At 33.5% G+C, this 19,820-nt stretch overlaps 1 protein-coding gene across 8 annotated transcripts in view; it reads left to right on the top strand.

The window, feature by feature from the left end:
* Nep2 (M13 family metallopeptidase neprilysin 2) overlaps positions 1-19,820 on the top strand; it is a 96,644-nt gene that overhangs the window by 66,220 nt on the left and 10,604 nt on the right. For 4 of the 8 annotated variants that reach the window (XM_073984112.1, XM_073984119.1, XM_073984129.1 and 1 more), the window contains exons 3-8: positions 3,236-3,369; positions 8,224-8,625; positions 8,688-8,902; positions 14,413-14,589; positions 14,654-15,030; positions 15,399-15,416. In XM_073984112.1, the coding sequence (XP_073840213.1) occupies positions 3,236-3,369; positions 8,224-8,625; positions 8,688-8,902; positions 14,413-14,589; positions 14,654-15,030; positions 15,399-15,416 (1,323 nt within the window). The remainder of the gene's footprint in view (positions 1-3,235; positions 3,370-8,223; positions 8,626-8,687; positions 8,903-14,412; positions 14,590-14,653; positions 15,031-15,398; positions 15,417-19,820) is intronic. The other 4 variants (XM_073984149.1, XM_073984159.1, XM_073984169.1 and 1 more) reach the window with 1 other exon arrangement.

A 19,820-nucleotide genomic window follows, 5' to 3' on the forward strand; every position in this document is an offset into this window, starting at 1 on the left:
CTCAGGACTATTTTTTCTATAGAAAAAAATTCCTGAGAACCTCAGGACTATTTTTTTCTATAGAAAAAAAGTCCTGAGAATCTCAGGACTATTTTTGCTATAGAAAAAAATTCCTGAGAACATCAGGACCATTTTTTTCTAAAGAAAAAATTCCTGAGAACTTGAGGACCATTTTTTCAACAGAAAACTCAGGACTATTTTTTTCTATAAAAAAAATTCCTGAGAACCTCAGGACTATTTTTTCTATAGAAAAAAATTCCAGAGAACCTCAGGACTATTTTTTGCTATAGAAAAAAATTCCAGAGAACGTCAGGACTATTTTTTGCTATAGAAAAAAATTCCTGAGAACATCAGGACTATTTTTTTTCTATAGAAAAAAATTCCTGAGAACCTCAGGACTATTTTTTGCTATAGAAAAAAATTCCGGAGATCCTCAGGACTATTTTTTCTATAGAAAAAAATTCCTGAGAACCTCAGGACTATTTTTTGCTATAGAAAAAAATTCCTGAGAACATCAGGACTATTTTTTTCTAAAGAAAAAATTCCTGAGAACTTGAGGACCATTTTTTCAAGAGAAACCTCAGGACTTTTTTTTATAGAAAAAAATTCCTGAGAACCTCAGGACTTTTTTTATAGAAAAAAATTCCTGAGAACCTTAGGACTATTTTTTTCTATATAAAAAAATTCCTGAGATCCTCAGGACTATTTTTTCTATAGAAAAAAATTCCTGAGAATCTCAGGACAATTTTTTCTATAGAAAAAAAATTCTGAGAACCTCAGGACTATTTTTTTTACAGAAAATAATTCCTGAGAACCTCAGGACTATTTTTTCTATAGAAAAAAAATCCTGAGAAACTCAGGACTATCCTGAGAAACTCAGGACTATTTTTTTTTCTATAGAAAAAATTCCTGTGATTTTCAGGATCCTCAGGACTATTTTTTTCTATAGAAAAAAATCCTAGGAATCGCAGGACTATATTTTTATAGAAAAAAATCCTGAGAACCGCAGGACTAATGTTTTCTACAGAAAGAAATTCCTGAGAACCTCAGGACTTTTTCTATAGAAAAAATTTCCTGAGAACATCTATAGAAAAAAATTCCTGAGAACCTCAGGACTATTTTTTGCTATAGAAAAAAATTCCTGAGAACATCAGGACTATTTTTTTTTCTAAAGAAAAAATTCCTGAGAACTTGAGGACAATTTTTTCAACAGAAACCTCAGGACTATTTTTTTCTATAGAAAAAAATTCATGAGAACCTAAGTATTTTTTTTTTTATAGAAAAAAATTCCTGAGAAACTCAGGACTATTTTTATCTAAAGAAAAAAATTCCTGAGAATCTCAGGACTATTTTTTCTATAGAAAAAAATTCCTGAGAAACTCAGGACTGTTTTTTTTCTATAGAAAAACATTCCTGAGAACCTCAGGACTATGTTTTCCTATAGAAAAAAATTCTTGAGAACCTCAGGACCATTTTTTTTTCTATAGAAAAAAATCCTGGGAACCTCAGGACTACTTTTTGCTATAGGAAAAAATTCCTAAGAACCTCAGGACTATTTTTTTTCTATAGAAAAAAATTCCTGAGGATCTCAGGAAAAAAATTCTTAGAACCTTACAACAGCTCTGCTCGTTTACCTCTAAACCTCGAGGTTTGAAAAATTCCTGAGAATCTCAGGACTATTTTTTTCTATAGAAAAAAATTCCTGAGAACCTCATGACTACTTTTTACTATAGAAAAAAAATCCTGTGAAAATCAGGACTATTTTTTTCTAAAGAAAAAAATTCCTGAGAATCTCACGACTATTTTTTCTATAGAAAAAAATTCCTGAGAACCTCAGGACTATTTTTTGTTCTATAAAAAAATTCATGGGAATCTCAGGACCATTTTTCTATAGGAAAAAATTCCTGATAATCTCAGGACTATTTTTTCTATAGAAAAAAAAATTCTTAGAACCTCACAACAGCTCTGCTCGTTTACCTCAAAACCTCGAACGTTGCACTCTGATTTTGCCTACAATAAAAATGTCATATAAATTTTACCAATCAAGTTTTTTTTGTTGCAAAACGAGTTGGCTTTCATCTAATTAATCTCAGGTATCTATAGCTAGGGGTTAATGTTTACATTACCAGTCATTTGTGTAAAAAAACAAATGCTATCTACTCCTAATTAAACCAGACCAGATAATTTGTCTCGCCGTATAAATGCGCCTAACAATTAAATATTAAATATTTTTTTTTTTGTTTTGTGATTTAATTGACATTTGGCATCGTAAATTGTTGCTGTCACACAGATATACCAATCTTAAAAGCTTTGCAATTTTGAAGTGCTGTAATCCTTTATTTTTTATGCACCTCTCCCTGATTGAATGACAGTTATTGTTTCGAAATATTTTTATTTGATTTATTTTTTTCCATAAATTAGTTGTTTGTTTTTGCATTTGTTGGTTATTGCTGTGGTTGTTGTACGAGTATTTGTGTGTTTGTTTTGCCATTTATTGCCCGGCTCTGAGTATCCTCTAATCAAATGATGTTTCAGCGTTAAAAAAAGCAATGCGTAAGCATCCGTTGTGGTATGAGGAACAGTGGTCTCAACATTCTTAAATGTTAATAAAGTGACGAAGTTCTGGAGAGGCCAGACTCAATTTGTCGCTGCTAAACCGATGTTCCGAGAGATGAACTGAAGTTTTATTTGAAACACTGTGTCCTTACATTGCTGCAGTTGCAATGCCCTCTCCAACATATGCCATATCTTTGCCCATGTAAGAATTGCAATGGAAACCACCAACCACCAACACTTGAGATGAGCGGGAAGCCTTCACATTTCAGACCGCATAAATATTTATGAGACTTTTGCAAATCTAGAGGTTGACAATGGCTAAAGCCATCACTGCGGCCTATGACAACGATAGACACTACACACACAAACAATGACGAGACGACGAGTATTTCCATAAACATTTACTTTTTTGCATTTTGTTGTTGTTGCTCTTTCTACTTCAAAACATTATCTGCATCGGTATCATCTGTTGTTGTTTGGTTATGCTAGGAGGTGGTTAAACTGTTGGATAGGTTTGGGTTTTTTCCAAACCGAAAGGAAATTGCATTGCGGAAAGAGGAGGAGGAGTAAAGGCAGCGCACATCTAAGGGTTATTAACTTTATTTACTTATTTAGCATATTTGTCAACGTTTAACTAATGATTTGCTTATTTGTCTTCTTCTTCTTCTTGTTTTTCCAGAAATCCCAATTGGTGGCGTAGACGTACCACACTGGAAAGATGCCTAACCTTGATTTCAATATTTGCCTGCCTCGCTGTTATTGGTCTCATAGCGGGTTTATGTTTTGTTTTACTCACAAATCACATGGCTGAGGGTAAGTTGGATATGCTAAGATATTTTAAATGGATCTATGATAAGGAATACATCTAAGAAAAGAACAAGGAAAACCCGATAAGTTCGGCCAGGCCGAACTTTTTATAACCTCCGTCATGAAATATTCTGAACTTTTATAGAATAATTAATTTTTTTCTGGTACGTAAATACAAATGCCCACAATTTAAGGTGGAAAAGTTTTTTGACCACCGAAAATCGGTAACAGTTCTGAGAACTTCAGGACTATTTTTGCTATAGAAAAACAATTCCTGAGAACATCAGGACTAAGTTCTTCTATAGAAAAAAATCCTGAAAACCTCAGGACTATTTTTTTCTATAGAAAAAGATACTGAAAACCTCAGCACTATCTTTTTCTATAGAAAAAAAAAAATCCGAACATATCAGGACTATTTTTTCTATAGAAAAAAATTCCTGAGAACCTCAGGACTATAGAAAAAAATTCCTGAGAACATCAGAACTATTTTTTTTTTCTAAAACAAAATCCTGATAACCTCAGGACTATTTTTTTTCTATACAAAAAAATCCTAAGAACCTCAGGACTATTTTTTCTATAGAAAAAATTCCTAAGAACCTCAGGACTATTTTTTTCTATAGAAAAAATTTCTGAGAACCTCAGGGCTATCTTTTTCTATTGAAAAAATTCCTGAGAAACCCAGGGCTATTTTTTTCTATAGAAAAAATTCCTGATAAGCTCAGGACTATTTTTTTCTATAGAAAAAAAACCCTGAGATACTCAGGACTATTTTTACAAATACAAAAAAAAATTTTTTGAGAACCTCCGGACTATTTTTTTCTACAGAAAAAAATTCCTGAGAACCTCAAGACTATTTTTTTATAGAAAAAATTCCTGAGAACCTCAGGACAATTTTTTCTATAGAAAAAATTCCTGAAAACCTCAGGACTATTTTTTGTATAGAAAAAAATTCCTGAAAACCTCAGGACTATATTTTCTATAGAAAACATTCCTGAGAACCTGAGGACTATTTTTTTCTATAGAAAAAAAATTCCTGAGAACCTCAGGACTTTTTTCTGTAGAAAAAAAAATTTTATAGAAAAATCCTGAGAATCTCGTTACTGTTTTTTTTTTTTCAAAACAAAAAAAATCCTGAGAATCTCATTACTGTTTTTTTTTTCAAAACAAAAAAAATCCTGAGAATCTCAGGACTATTTTCTTTCTATAGAAAAAAAAATTCCTGAGAACCTCCGGACTATTTTTTTCTACAGAAAAAAATTCCTGAGAACCTCAGGACTATTTTTTATAGAAAAAATTCCTGAGAACCTCCGGACTATTTTTTCTACAGAAAAAAATTCCTGAGAACCTTAGAACAATTTTTTCTATAGAAAAAATTCCTGAAAACCTCAGGACTATTTTTTGTATAGAAAAAAATTCCTGAAAACGTCAGGACTATATTTTCTATAGAAAACATTCCTGAGAACCTGAGGACTATTTTTGTCTATAGAAAAAAATCCTTCGAACCTCTGGACTACTTTTTTCTATAGAAAAAAATTCCTGGGAACCTCAGGACTATTTTTTTCTATAAAAAATATCCTGTGAACCTCTGTTTTCTTCTACAGAAAAAAACCTAAGAGCCTCAGGACTATTTTTCTGTGGAAAAAATGGTCCTATCTTGACACTTTTTGGTGAAGAAGTGTTGTGACCCCCAAGAACTTCAAAAGTCAAATTACAGCTAGTTCGGTTAAAAATTTTAGCGGGAGGTACCCTTATATAGAGGCTATAACTTAGCATGGACCTATATTGGCAATTTTTGGTGGGGAAGTTTTGTAACCACTAGTAACCCCAAATGTCAAATTACAGCTACTTTGGTTAACAATTGTAGGAAGCATGTAGTTGCCCACGGGAAAATAGTATCATTGTAATTAGAACCACAAGGACTAGCTTCGATGAAAATTTCAAGACAATCCGCGAACCGCCATTAAACTGCACTTGCGACACAATTCAGAAATTTTTTGAGGGAGTTACCAAGATGGAGGGATCGTAGGATCGTACAATCACCCTCATACATTACGAGCTCTATACCGTCTGGAGGATGTGGAATTATGGAAGAAGATAGATGTTAAACATTTCTGAAGATATCTCCCCGCCTTGGGGAAATTCCTATTTCACTCTATGGGTCTTTGAAATCGTATTTCAGAATTCCACATACGACTGGTGTCCTCACATGAGTTGATTTGCCAACGCTACAAACATGGCCGGAGGGAGGTCTTCTTTATAACCTCATCTTGACAAGGTATGGAGGCCCTTCGAAATGTCAAAAGTCACCATAACTGTTTTATCGCACGGCCTGTTTTGGTTAAGTTCTCGACTTATATGTGTGGATATGGTGCTGTGCATTTTCCGTAGTCCATGCTGATGTTGGATCACTGGGAAACTGTTTTAAATCATGGGAAGGATTAGGGCCTCTAGAATCTTCTTTACTGGCGGCAGGAGGGATCGACCTGTACGATTCACCACTGCTGGAATCTTTGCCTGGCCTTAGTAACGGCATTATCCTGGCAACTTTCCAGGTTTCTGGAACAATATGGGTGGAACTTGAGGACACTTGTCAAATACTCAACTCAGAGCGAATGCTACCCAAGCCTGCCTGATATGCTCGTTGATCTAGAGGTTCTCCTTTGCACCTTTGAACCTCTCTCTCTAGATCTTGAAGAATTCTCCTCACGTGCTTGGGTGGGGGAAGCCTGTCCAGAAAATTGTTGCAGGGATGCTCACTTTGATAACACCCAAGGAGGTACTGCATTGACACCATCATGTTGTGCTGATGCACCAGTAGTCTTCACCTCCTAATGAAGATAGTCGACTGGTGGATATCACACTGACGGCACATAGCTTTTCACAGACCTGCCTATTGCTTGGTAAGAGGTCAACAAGTCATACAGTTTCTTAAGCATTACCAATGAAATTCCCTTTGACCCCAACGCTGTGGTTAATTTCACGTTTCAGATGGCATCTGCAACATCGTTCATCATAAATTGTGGTGGTACATCATCGGCTGAGAGGGCTCTTATACGGCCTAGCACGCTCCTCTTCGCCCTATCACTCTCAGGGTGCTCTATAAACTGTCGGTAACACGCCCATCTCTTCGGCTCTGTCACTGTCACGCCGTTGAAAGTGACAGCCGTTCTATCATCTTTCTTTCCCGGTTTCGAGAGTGATTTACCCCTTGTCCGCGATTTGCTCAATCCTGGACAAATGTGGCATTTCTTCAGGTCAGCTAGCTACTTATTCCGCTTATGATTGCCAGCTTACCTGTTGACTTCAAGAGTTAGCTGCCCAAATCTTGGGTATTTAGGATTCATACGACGAAGCTTAACGCCCTCATTTGCTTGTCCTATCACCTGTTGGAAAATTTGGTCTAATTTTGGGTATTTGACCAACCAGGTATGTAACAAGGATTACCTGAGGAAATGGCCGCTCTCTGAGCCGGTGTGCAGGAATGTTGCATTTTCGGGGCGCTGAAGAACAACATTTGGTGTTAAGTATAGTACACATTGACAAGCAAAACTGACAGTCATCGAGGTCTATTTCGTAAATATCAAAGCCTAACTGAAAAATTTCTTTTGTAATCTCTAAATAATACCGTAAGTATTGTATTTCAAACGTTTTTAGCTAAATAAAAGTTGTTATTTGCCGGAAAATTGTCCTAAAAGTACGTTGACTGTCAGTTTTGACTGTTAGTGTGTACTCCCCTTTAGATGCAGCGTATTCCGACAACAAAGTTAGAGATTATCAGATGTTATTATATCGCAGTAATCCTGGAATCGACTGAAACCAGAACATCCTCGGAAATATAGCCATTCCCTACATCCATTATATTACACCTAAACATTAGATTTCCATCCGAGGTCTTGCATCGAAATCATGTCGCTTAGAATTCGGATCCGAAACCTGTAACAACATTCGGATAGTTTGGTTTTCTGGCTAAGGCGATATTATTTCAATATTCCGCCGAAAAATATGCTCATGAAATAGTCTTCCATGGACAATTCGTTCCATTACAATGCTTAATTTAAAATATAGATGGAGCTGTAGCATATTTGGAGCATTTTTTCTTCTAGAGCATCAGTCTATCAACCTGGCAAACGGAGGAAACAACTCAAAATTACCTGAAACGGATTTCACTTGGGTTTAAAAAACATTTTTTGGATGAGACACATTTTTAATCGTATACTTAGCCTAAAAGCCAAGAGCATAAAAATGTCCTTCCAAATTTCCCACAATTATATCTTCGATTTCGAAATGAAGTCTCGATAGAAACATAAGATCTCCTTCCGATGTTTTGCTACAAAATCATGTAGCTCAGAATTCGGATCCGAAACCGGTAACAACATCAAAAATTCGTAGCGTTTTCAAATATTTTGGTATGCTGTTTCCTGCGATATTTATTTCAATATTCCGCCTAAAAATATGTTCATAAATTTATCTTCCACGGTCAATTCGCTCCATTATAACGCTGAATTTGAAATATAGGTGGAGCTGTAGCGTATTTGGAGTATATTTTTCTTCTACCTACCCCAAAAAAGTTCAAAAAATCATGTAAATGCACATTTAGGGCTGTTTGATACTCGATTTGGGATTTTTACCAAAGATAGTCGTAGTGGTTCTGATTACACCGATATGTTTTTTTCGGAGACAAGTCTATACTGCCCGGGATGGCCCAAAAGATTGTGGGTACAATCATACGAATTGATTATAAGATTATTATTTTTTGTGTATGTATATTAAAAATGGATTTTTTATAGCCGTGCATCCGATTATAACTTATTTTCTCAGAACTTGTATTAACCACAAAATCTCTCTTTTATTCTTTTGCAGAACTCAAACCAGAAGATCCCGTGAATTTGGCATTACATGGCGGAACCTCAAAACCCACACACAATCAAGTACCTCATACACCTAACAAACCTTTTGGAGGTCATGGCGTAAAAGACATCGATGATGTCTGTTTGACATCGGAATGTATACACACTGCTTCGGCGGTTTTGGGTAAAATGAAAACCGAAATTGAACCATGCGATGATTTCTATCGTTTCGCTTGCGGTACCTATATTGAAGAGACAAATATTCCCGATGACAAAGTGGCCGTTAACACATTCTCTATCATTTCGGATAAATTACAAGAACAACTTAAAGATATTGTGGCCGAAGAGCGCCCTGAAACCGATCCTAAACATTTCCGTTTACCAAATGCCTTGTACAAGGCTTGCATGAATAAAAGTGAGAGTCAGGGGTGGGAGTTTTTATGTATCGAAATTTATAAATTGTTTTATTTTTTTCAGCTTTAATCGAATCAATGGGTGCCAAACCCATTAAGGAAGTTGCCGCTAAATTGGGTGGTTGGCCTGTCATTGTTGGCGATGCTTGGGATCCCGAAAATACCTGGACATGGCAAGAAACTGTAAAGAAATTCCGTCGTCTTGGTTTCAGCATGGATTACATTGTGGATTTCTCGATTGGTGTCGATTTGAAAAACAGTACCAAACGTATTATTGATGTGAGTATGGTATTCGAACACAAACATATATAAACGTAGATTAAGTTCGGAGATGGACTACATCGTTACTCTCCTTCGGGTACCTTTCTTGCAAAGGTTTTAAAATGGTTGATTATGTCCTATTTAATTAATGACTGTTCGAAAATCGTTTTGAAATTTTTACCGATATTTACGTGGATTTAAAAAAAATATTCAAGGACGCAAATTTAAAGATATAGTTTTTCAAGGACGTGTTTTTTTTAACATTTTTTCAAGGCCACGGATTATTTAAAATAAACAATATTTTCAAGGACAAGGATAAAAACAATAATTTTTCCAAAGACAATGATTTTTTTAAAGTAAACAATTTTTCCAAAAACTAGGATTTTTTTAAATTAAGCAATTTTTTCAAGGATTAAAAAAAACAAATTTTCCACAGACAAGGTTTTTTTTTAAATTAACATTTATTTCAACGACTAAAAAAACAATTGTTCAATTGTTGGACAAGGATTTTTAAAACATATTTTTCAAGGACGTGGATTAAAAAAAATTCTTTCAAGGACGTGAATTTTTTTAAAAATATTTTTTCGAGGACATGGATTTAAAAAAAAAAAAAAACATTTTCGGGGACGTGTATTTTTAAAAAATACTGTTTCTAGGAAGTGGGGCTTTTTTAAAAATACTTTTTTAAAAAATACTGTTTGGAGGAAATGGATTTTTTTAAAAATATTTTTTCAAGATTGCGGATTCAAAAAAATCAAGGACGAGGATTAAAAAAATGTTTTGTCAAAGTCGGCGATTTTTTTAAAAAATATTTTTTCAAGGCCACAGTTTATTTAAAATAAACAATTTTTTTCAAGGATTAAAAACAACAATTTTTCAAGGACGCGGATCTTTAAAAAAATATATTTTCAAGGCCACAGATTATTTAAAATAAAAAAATTTTCAAGGATTAAAATAAACAATTTTTCAAGGATTAGAAAAAAATTTTCAAAGACAAGGATTTTTTAAAATAAACAATTATTTCAAGGATTAAAAAAACAATTGTTCAGTTGTTGGACAAAGATTTTTTAAAAAATTTTTTTCAAGGACGTGGATAGAAAAATATTTTTTCAAGGACGTGGATTTTTTAAAAAATACTTTTTTAAGGACGTGGATTTTTTAGAAAATATTTTTTTCAATGACTTGGATTTTTTTAAAAAAATTATTTTTTTGAACGTGGATTTTTTGTTTATTTTTTAATACTTTATCAAAGACGTGTTTTTTTAAATACCTTTTGAAGGAAGTGAATTTAAAAAAAATTAAGAATGGGGATTTAAAAAAAATGTAGGACTTGGATTAAAAAAATGTTTTATCAAACTCGTGGATTTTTTAAAAAATATTTTTTCAAGATTGTGGATTTAGGAAAAATCAAGGACGTGGATTAAAAAAAAAATATTTTGTCAAGATTGTAGATTTAAAAAAGTCAAGGACGTGAATTAAGAAACCCTTTTTTAAGTACTTGTATTTTTTAAAAAATATTTTTCAAGGATGTGTTTTTTAAATATTTTGTCAATGACGTCGATTTTTTTTTTTGTAAAAAATATTTTTTCAAGGACGAGCATTTAGAAAAATATATTTTTTCAAGAACGTGGATTTATATTTTTTTTTTCAAGGACGTGCATTAAAAACAATATATTTTTTCGAGGACGTGGGTTTTTTAAAAAAATATTTTTTTCAAGGATTTGGTTTTTGTAAAAAATATTTTTTTAGGACGTGGATTTTTTTAAAAATTCGTTTTCGAGGACTTTATAATTTTTATAAAATATTAAAATATTTTTTGTGGACGTGGATTTTTTTTTTTTGTTTTTTAAATACTTTTTCAAAGACGTGTTTTTTTTTAAATACCTTATGAAGGAAGAGAATTAAAAAAAAAAAAAATTAAGAATGGGTTTTTTTTCAAGATTGTGGATTTAGGAAAAATCAATTTAAAACAGTCAAGGACGTGAATTAAAAAACCCTTTTTTTAAGTACTTGGATTTTTTAAAAAATATTTTTTCAAGGATGTGTTTTTTAAATATTTTTTCAATGACGTCGATTTTTTTTTGTTAAAAATATTTTTTCAAGGACGAGCATTTAAAAAAATATATTTTTTCAAGAACGTGGATTTATATTTTTTTTTCAAGGACGTGCATTAAAAACAATATATTTTTTCGGGGACGTGGGTTTTTTAAAAAAATATTTTTTTCAAGGATTTGGTTTTTGTAAAAAATATTTTTTAAGGACGTGGATTTTTTTTTAAAAATTCTTTTTCGAGGACCTGGATTTTTTATTAGAAAATCAAGGACTTTGATTTTTTAAAAAATATTTTGAAGCACGTGGATTTAAAAAATATTTTTTCAAGGACGTTGATTTTTTAAAAAATATTTTTTCAGGGACGTGTATTTTTTAGAAAATATTTTTTCAAGGACATGGATTTTTTTAAAAATGCTTTTTCGAGGACGTGGATTTTTTAGAAAACACTTTTTCGAGGAAGTGGATTTTTTGAAAAATAATTTTTGGACGAAGTGGGCTTAAAAAAAATAATATTGGGGATTTTAAAAAAATGTGGACGTGGATTGAAAAACATGTTTTGTCAAAGTCGTGGTTTTTTAAAAAATATTTTTTTCGGGATTGTGGGTTTAGGAAAAATCAAGGACGTGGATTAAAAAAAAATATTTTGTCAAGATTGTAGATTTAAAAATGTCAGGGCGTGAATTGAAAAAACCTTTTCAAGTACATGGATTTTTTTAAAAAAATATTTTTTCAAGTGTGTTGTTTTTTTAAATATTTTTTCAATGACGTGGATTTTTAAAAAAATATTTTTTCAAGGACGAGGATTTAGAAAATATATATTTTATGAAGAACGAAGATTTACAATTTTTTCAAGGACGTGAATTAAAAAAAGCTCTTTCATGTGCTTGAATTTAAAAAAAAATTTTCAAGGGTTTGGTTTTTTTAAATATTTTTTCAATGACGTGGATTTTTTTAAAAAAATATTTTGTTCAAGGATTTGGATTTTGTAAAAAATATTTTTTAAGGACGTGGATTTTTTTAAAAATACTTTTTCGAGGGTTTGGTTTTTTTAAGGATTTTTTTTAATGAAGGGTATTTTCTTTAAAAAAATATTTTGTTCAAGGATTTGGATTTTGTAAAAAATATTTTTAAGGACGTGGATTTTTTTAAAAATACTTTTTCGAGAACGTGGATTTAAAAAAAAAAATCAAGGACTTGGATTTTGTAAAAAATGAAGGCTTGCATTTTTTAAACAAATTCAAGGATGTGGATTTTTTAAAAAAATTAAGGACGGGATTTTTAAAACAAAATCATGGGCGTGGATTAAAAAAAGATCAAGAACGTGGATTTAAAAATGAACGACGTGGATTTAAAAATAAAGCAACGAAAAAAAAATCGACGACGTGTATTTAAAAAACAAATCAACGAAGTGGATTATTAAAAATTCAACGACGAGGATTTTTAAAAAAAATAATGGTCGGGATTTTTTTAAAAAAAAAAAATCAAGGATGGGGATTTTTTACAACAAATATAGCAAGGCGATTTCAAAAAATTCAAAGACGAGGATTTAAAACAAATCAAGTACGTGGATTTTTGACCGGAACTTTGCAAATCGTAGTATCAGACAACTCCTTACGGTACCTTCCCAACAAAAGTGCAACATTTTATTTTAAGCGCTGAATAATCTCTGGGCGGTGATTGTTTAATTTTTTTCTTCGAAGATAGTCCTTGTGTTTCTTATCTCCTTTCGGGAACCAGTCCACACCTCCTACGATAATGGTCCAAAAACTCCAGCTCAAAACTCCTGTCGGCACCAACTAAACTGGGTGAGGAGCACTATAATGTACGAATTGAATATCCGCTTTGGCCGAAACTTTAAAAACCGTAACATTTCTTCCAAATGTGCAAACATGTTCCAAGAAGGTCTATATAAGTACCCCTCCCATAAAAGTTGAAAATTTTCGATTATGTGCAGTTTAAGGGCTGTTTGAGGATCGGTTTATTGAAGGTAGTCCCGGTGAGTTTTAAAAAAAACAAAAACATTGTTCCACAACATCCCATACGGGACAAGGGAGACTTCTCTCATAACAATGAGTGCACCCCGATTCATATTTAGCTCAATGATATGGGACCTACTGTTTATCGCCGAGTCCGAACGGCGTGTCCTAAGACACCACTTATAGAGAAGTTTTTCAAGGCTGAAATACTCAGGAAATGTCGACAACATTACTGAGGGGTATTTTGCCACCGTTGAAAAATGTTTGGTGTTGCCTGGCCGGGGAATCGAACCACCGACCTTCTGCGTGCAAGGCGGGCGTGCTTACCATTGCACCACGGTGGCACCCGAGTTTTATTACAATGATTAAATTGTTTCGAGGTCAAAACCATTGCTTTTTGAGATAATGGCCAAAAAGCTGTAGGAACCAACAAAATTGGTCAAAGAAATAGAAAGTTCGAAATTTTACAAATTATTCGTTCCAAACTTACATCAAGTCCCAAATATTCGGGTTTCTCCCTCACAAAAGTTCAAATATTACCTTCACCGAAGGTAATCATAGTGGTTCTAATTGCAATGTCATAATTTTTATCATGGACAAGTGAATACTTCCAGAGGCAATGGTCCAAAAGCTTTAAAAAGTTCTTCGGCGACCAACTGAAATGACAGATGGACACGATAACTGCAAAAAGAAGTGATTCTCAAACTTTAGTCAAGTTCCTAGATGGTCTGTATCGGTCCATTCCTTCAATACTTCTCGCATCGTGTTAAATACTCCTTTAGGGATCCTAGAAGACAAAAACGTACTGCTTGGATTTTGTTACAGATGATATGAAAAGATCATGGGTCATGTTTACATAAGAGCTTTTTGTTGGGTTATTTGACGTACATATATGCAATGAAATTGGGAAAATAAATCCACTGGTTTAACTAAATCCAATATAATGTAAACGCACTATTATAATAATAAGAATAATTGTTCCACAAACATCCCAGATGGGACAAGGGAGACTTCTCTCATATCAATGAGTGCACGCCGATTCATATTTGCTCAGTGATATGGGACCTACTGTTTATCGCCGAGTCCGAACGGCGTGTCTTACGACACCACTTGTAGAGAAGTTTTTCATGGCTTAAATACTCAGGAAATGTCGCCAGCATTACTGAGGGGGAATTTTGCCACCGTTGAAAATTTGATGTTGCTTGGCCTGGGATTCGAACCGCAGACCTTCTGAGTGCAAGGCGGACGTGCTAACCATTGCACCACGGTGGCCCCCACGCGCTATTATTATCCTTAAAATGTAAATATAAGTTACTTTTTTATAAAGGGTATCTCTTAAAAGCACCACTTCCGATAAATGCCTTTAGTATTTTTTAACAATTCCGACATCCCGTCCCTGAAATTGAAGAAATCACAAAAAGGGTGGCATACTTTTAGGCTTTAACATATCATTTACCATCAAACTTTGATTAAATTTCTTCTTCCCTTCTTCATTTACAGTTGGATCAATCTTCAATCGGCCTAAGTCGTGAATATTTGATCAAGGGCTTCAATGAGACCCTGGTCAAGGCCTACTATGAATATATGGTTGATATGGCTGTATTGTTTGGTGCTGACAAGGATAAGGCCACCAAGGAATTGGCAGAGTCTTTGCAATTCGAAATGGATTTGGCAAATGTAAGTATAGACAACGAAAAACTCACATAAAGTTCGGAAATAACATTCCCCACCCTTTTCACAGATCTCCTGGTCCAATGAAAAGAGACGTAACTCCAACGATTTGTACAATTTGAGAACCATTAAAGAAATCCAAGAAGCCTATCCTTATGTAGAATGGTTGGACTACATCACCGCCCTGTTGCCTGAAGGTTTGAAAGTAGATGAAAATGAGGTTATCAATTTATCCGTGCCCAGTTTTATGGAAGAATTGGGTAAACTTTTGGAACGTACACCCAAACGTACGATTGCAAATTATATGATGTGGCGTATACATGCCTTTTCGGTTGCCTTCTTGTCCGAGGAATTCCGCAAACGTCAACTGCAATATGCCACCGCCTTGACAGGACGTCAAGAACAAGAGGCCCGCTGGAAGGAATGTGTTGATATTGCATCAGGAAGGTAAGTACAAGAGGAAAATGTGGTTTTAGTCTTATCGAAGTTTTTATTTTTTACTTTGATAAAATGTGTTATTTTCCTGACAAAGAGAGAGATGCATGCCTTGTTTTGGGACTTTGCATGTAAAAAAATGTTACTCTCTTTCTTACTAACTTTGTAGTGATGAGTTATTTCCATGTTCTAGCATGCCTTATTTTCCGTTTCCTGTTATCTTGTAATTGTTATATTTCAGTGTGTTTGCCTTTCATTTCCCTTATCTCACATTCTCTTCTATGTATATGGACATGTGTATATGTTATTATTTCTTTTTTCTCTTCTTTTTTTCTTTGTGTCTCCTCTCGTTTTTTCTTTCTTGGAAATAAAAATTCTAGCGGTGACGATGATGATACGTAAGATCACAGAACAAATCCTATTTGTCCACATTTCACATATCACTTTGTATTTTTGTTTTGTTTTTCATCACAAGTTTTTTTTATTAACCCATTTGATATGCATTTTTAACTCCGTTTATTTGTTTTAACAATTGCCAACATAATTTTGAGGTATTTTTTTTTAAATTTATGACAATTTTGCGTTGTATCTACATAGGCAGTTATATGATAAATATCTTCTATCTATATACGATTTTTAAGATTTTCTATATATAAAAAACAGGTGATATGTTGATGGAATATCCGTTAGAGCTATTTTAATTGAGTTATCGGTTGAAGACTTTATAGGTTAGTTATCAATCAAGGAGAAAGGATAAAAGTCAATTTTCAGATAAAACGACAAAATGGGTTGGGGTAGATGGGGTGATCATTCTGATACAAATATTATTTTGGTTCTTATTGCTATTTTGGTAGACTTATGTCCATAATTTTTTCAAAGCAAAGTTAGTCCCGGTCCACAATAGCTTGGTTTCATTGACAACATTTCATGAAATGAAATCGATCTAGGGACGCATAATTTCATGAAATTTTTTCAAAGAAATCCCTCATAATAAAGCGATAAGTTCGGCCGAGCGAATTTTTTATACCCTCCACCAGGAAATCATCTGAACTATGGAATAACCAGCTTTCTTTCTGTTACAAACATACCAATGCCCACAAATTTAGGTGGAGAAGATTTTTGACCACTAGGAATCCCAAATACCTAATATCTTGAAAATGCAATACAGTTATATGGAGGCCATCATGGCTCAATAGTAAAGATGTAACGCCAAAAACAGCTGATAATCGTACTAGCTGTGAAAATACATTAGGTCTGTGTGATTACTTTCCCAGCAAGAATTGTCCAGCTAGAACTTTCTCGGAGAGCAAGAAAAATGTAAAAAGTAAACAGACAGCTTCCCAGCAAGCAATCAGCTGATTTGCCAAAACAGAACAATTTGTCCGCCATAAAGGAACCAAAGCAATCATTTTTTATTTTATTAAAAATAAAAAAGAAAATGACCGTCAAAATATAATTTTTCCATTTTGTACCTTGGTTCTGCAAAAAAAAAACAAAACAATTTGCACAAAGATAAATCACCGAATAATTAAAAACAGCTGATTTATTGCTTGCAGGAAGAAGAAGAGTTGCAAGTGATTGCTAGAAAATGCACTTTTGTGTTAACAGACGACTTCCATGCGTCACAATGCGTTATTGTGAATAAAATCACATACAAAATGTAAACAAGCAATTCACAGTAATGCATTATTGTGAGCAAATTTGACGTTTGACATGATTTGATGTAACAGCTTCTTATTCCACCATGGGGTAACCAGACAAACCTATTATTGTGAATAAAATCACATACAAAAACAAGCAATTCACAATAATGAGTCAATGTGAACAAATTTTGCCGTTTGGTCTGAATTTAGGCAGCTGATGCAACACATTCTTGTTCCGCCATGTAGGCAATACAACAACGTAGGCCTATGTCCACAATTTTTGATGTAGAAATTTTCAGCCATAAATGTCAAATGACATCGAATCTTACCCGAAAATATAGATAAAAACTTTTGACGGAGACGTTTGTTGACCACTAGGAACCCTAAATGCCAAATTTCAGCCAACTTAGGCTGATTCCAGAACCTGCAAGAATCTAAAAATTTTTGCTGCAATAACAATAATTTATAACAACAACAATTATTGTTCCTTTAGGATACCGATAAATAGTGAAAAGTATTTCTCGAACAGACCAAATAACTTCAAAATACCTTAAATTGGACACTACAGTTCTATGGGGGCTATACAAAAACGTTGACCTAAAATTTATAATGGAGAAGTTTTTTTGACAACTTTGAGCCCTTAATTCCAAATTACAGCAACTTCAGATAGATAATGTATAAAAACTCTTCTGAAATCGTGTGGTACCCTTATATGGAGACTATTTCAAAACGTGGACTTACGTCCACAATTCTTGATGGAGAAATTTTTTGACACCTTTCAACCCTAAATGACAAATTATAGCCATTTTAGAATACCTGAACTCGGGTGGCACCGTTATATGGGGGCTATTCAAAAATATGGACCTATGACCAAGATTTTTAGCGAAGAAGTTTTGTGGCTAGAGAACCCCAACTTCAAAATTACGGCCTGAAAATGTAGCTAAAAACGTCAAAATATCTGTAATCGGGCGGTACCGTTTTTTGGGGGCTATACCAAAACATGGAATTGGGAAGTTCGAAAGAAAATGCTGGACCTTCTAGAAGACTAAGATTGGAAAGGAGCCGCCATCAACTTACGTTAAGATTGCCAAAAAGGCATTACAAGAACGAGCGGTGTTATGCAGTGATCGACACCAGTAGAGGGTCCGATAGGTTACATAAGGATCACCAGTAAACCGTCGAGTTTTAGTAGATAAGTTTTTTTGACCCTCAATACCAATTTTTTGCTATTTCAATCTAAATAGAATAATAAAAAACATCAAAATATCTGAAAATCGGATGGTACCGTTATGTGGTGGCTATACCAAAACATGGACCACAATTTTTCGTAGATAAGTTCTTTTGACCGGAAAAGCAAACTTAAGGCCTCGACGCATAAGAAACATGGGATTCTCGCTGATGTCATATCTGATAAAAGACTAAAATCCAAGTTCGACCTAATAAAAAGATTTCAGAATCACATTTGAATTAGGTCGAACTTGGTCTTGGTCATTTACCAGATATGACTTAAGCAAGAATGCCATGCTTCTTATGTGTCGAGGCATTTAGTATACTTTCTATAGTGGAGGGTATAATACAAATCTGACAGTGTTGTTATAGCGGCTATACCAAAACGTGGAGCTACGTGCCATGATGTCGGGAGCGACTGTGGTGCAGTGGCAAGCACGTCCGCTTTGCACTCAGAAAGTCTGCGATTCAATCACTGACCCAAACATCAACATTTTCGGAAATGGCAAATCCCCTCAGAATAATGTTGTCTTGCATTTACTGGGTATTTTAGCCATGCAAAAACTATGGGACCTACTATTTCAGTCATGAAAAGCTTCTCTACAAGAGGTGTTATAAGACACGCCGTTCGGACCCAGCGCTAAAAAGACTGCGAACGGCATGGTTTACGGCACCTCTACAAGTGGTGGAAGATTTTCATGACTGAAATAGTAGGTCCCATATCATTGAGCCAATATGAATCGTTGATGTTGTAGGAACATATGTACATATGTATGTACATTAGGGCTACCCAAAAAATTGTTATGGCTAAAAACGAATCCAACAAAAAAATGTGAAAACCGGATAGATTTTGGATCCAATATGCATATTTGGCCGATATTACTTATTATGGACCATAATAGCTATATTAAAATACGATCCAATTTTCATTTCATTTATTGTAGAATTCGTTATAGTGGTCTTTAGAGAAGTATCATGACAATTCACCTTTGGCCCCATAAAAATTACTATGGAAACATAGATTGCTTGGGTGGCAGGGTTAGCGTTAACTGACCACCAAAAAAAAATTTCATTATTTTTTTATTATTATTTTTTTAAATTATTATTTAAAACAAACTCGCTTTTTCACAAAAATTCAAATTTCAATATTTTTTATTTATTTTATGTTTTCAGCAGTATTGAAATGGAAGATAATGATGAAGGGTATTTAATAAATTCTATTGTAGACACTAATAGAGAACATTAGATACAATTTATTTACATACATATTTAGAATCCATAGACTAGAGTAGGCTGTACATAACAGCAATCAACACATTTTATTTAGTTTGTAACCATAAATTAAAAATATACTCGGACATATAATGCATAACATATAGTAAATATCAGTAGGAAACATATATTAAGTTCAATGGGACCGATATCTTATATCCAATATAGGCATATTTAATTGTTATAATACACAATACAATTGGGTGCTAAATATTACAATGAATATGGTCATCAATTAATATTTAGGTGTTAGTTTTTAATTATACCAATAACCATTTCGAATATTTTACTAAATTTAGATCGATATTTTGAGGAGAAAAAAAAATATTAATCTGCCTGTGGCAATGACAGTTTAGTTTGTCGTTTTATGCCCATTCCAAATAACGTCCGTATGGCCCAAAGCATTTTTACCACAAAAGTAGAACGCGTGTACTACCGAAATATGTACGTCGAGCGGATACAATTTCAAGTTGAATAAAATCAAATTTACATATTGTAGTGTTTTGTATTTCGAAAACAAATACAAAACATAAAATACTTATTTTTTTAGTAGAAGAACATTATTTGTTTCTACAAATGAAATAAATGTCATATCCCACTAAACAATTTTTGCCGAGATCGTACCGAATTCGGACGAAATCTCGGCACAAGTTTCCATTT

This window comes from Musca autumnalis, unplaced genomic scaffold, assembly GCF_047663935.1.
Source record: "Musca autumnalis isolate F117 unplaced genomic scaffold, ASM4766393v1 scaffold_1, whole genome shotgun sequence".
In the NCBI taxonomy this organism is placed as follows: domain Eukaryota; kingdom Metazoa; phylum Arthropoda; class Insecta; order Diptera; family Muscidae; genus Musca; species Musca autumnalis.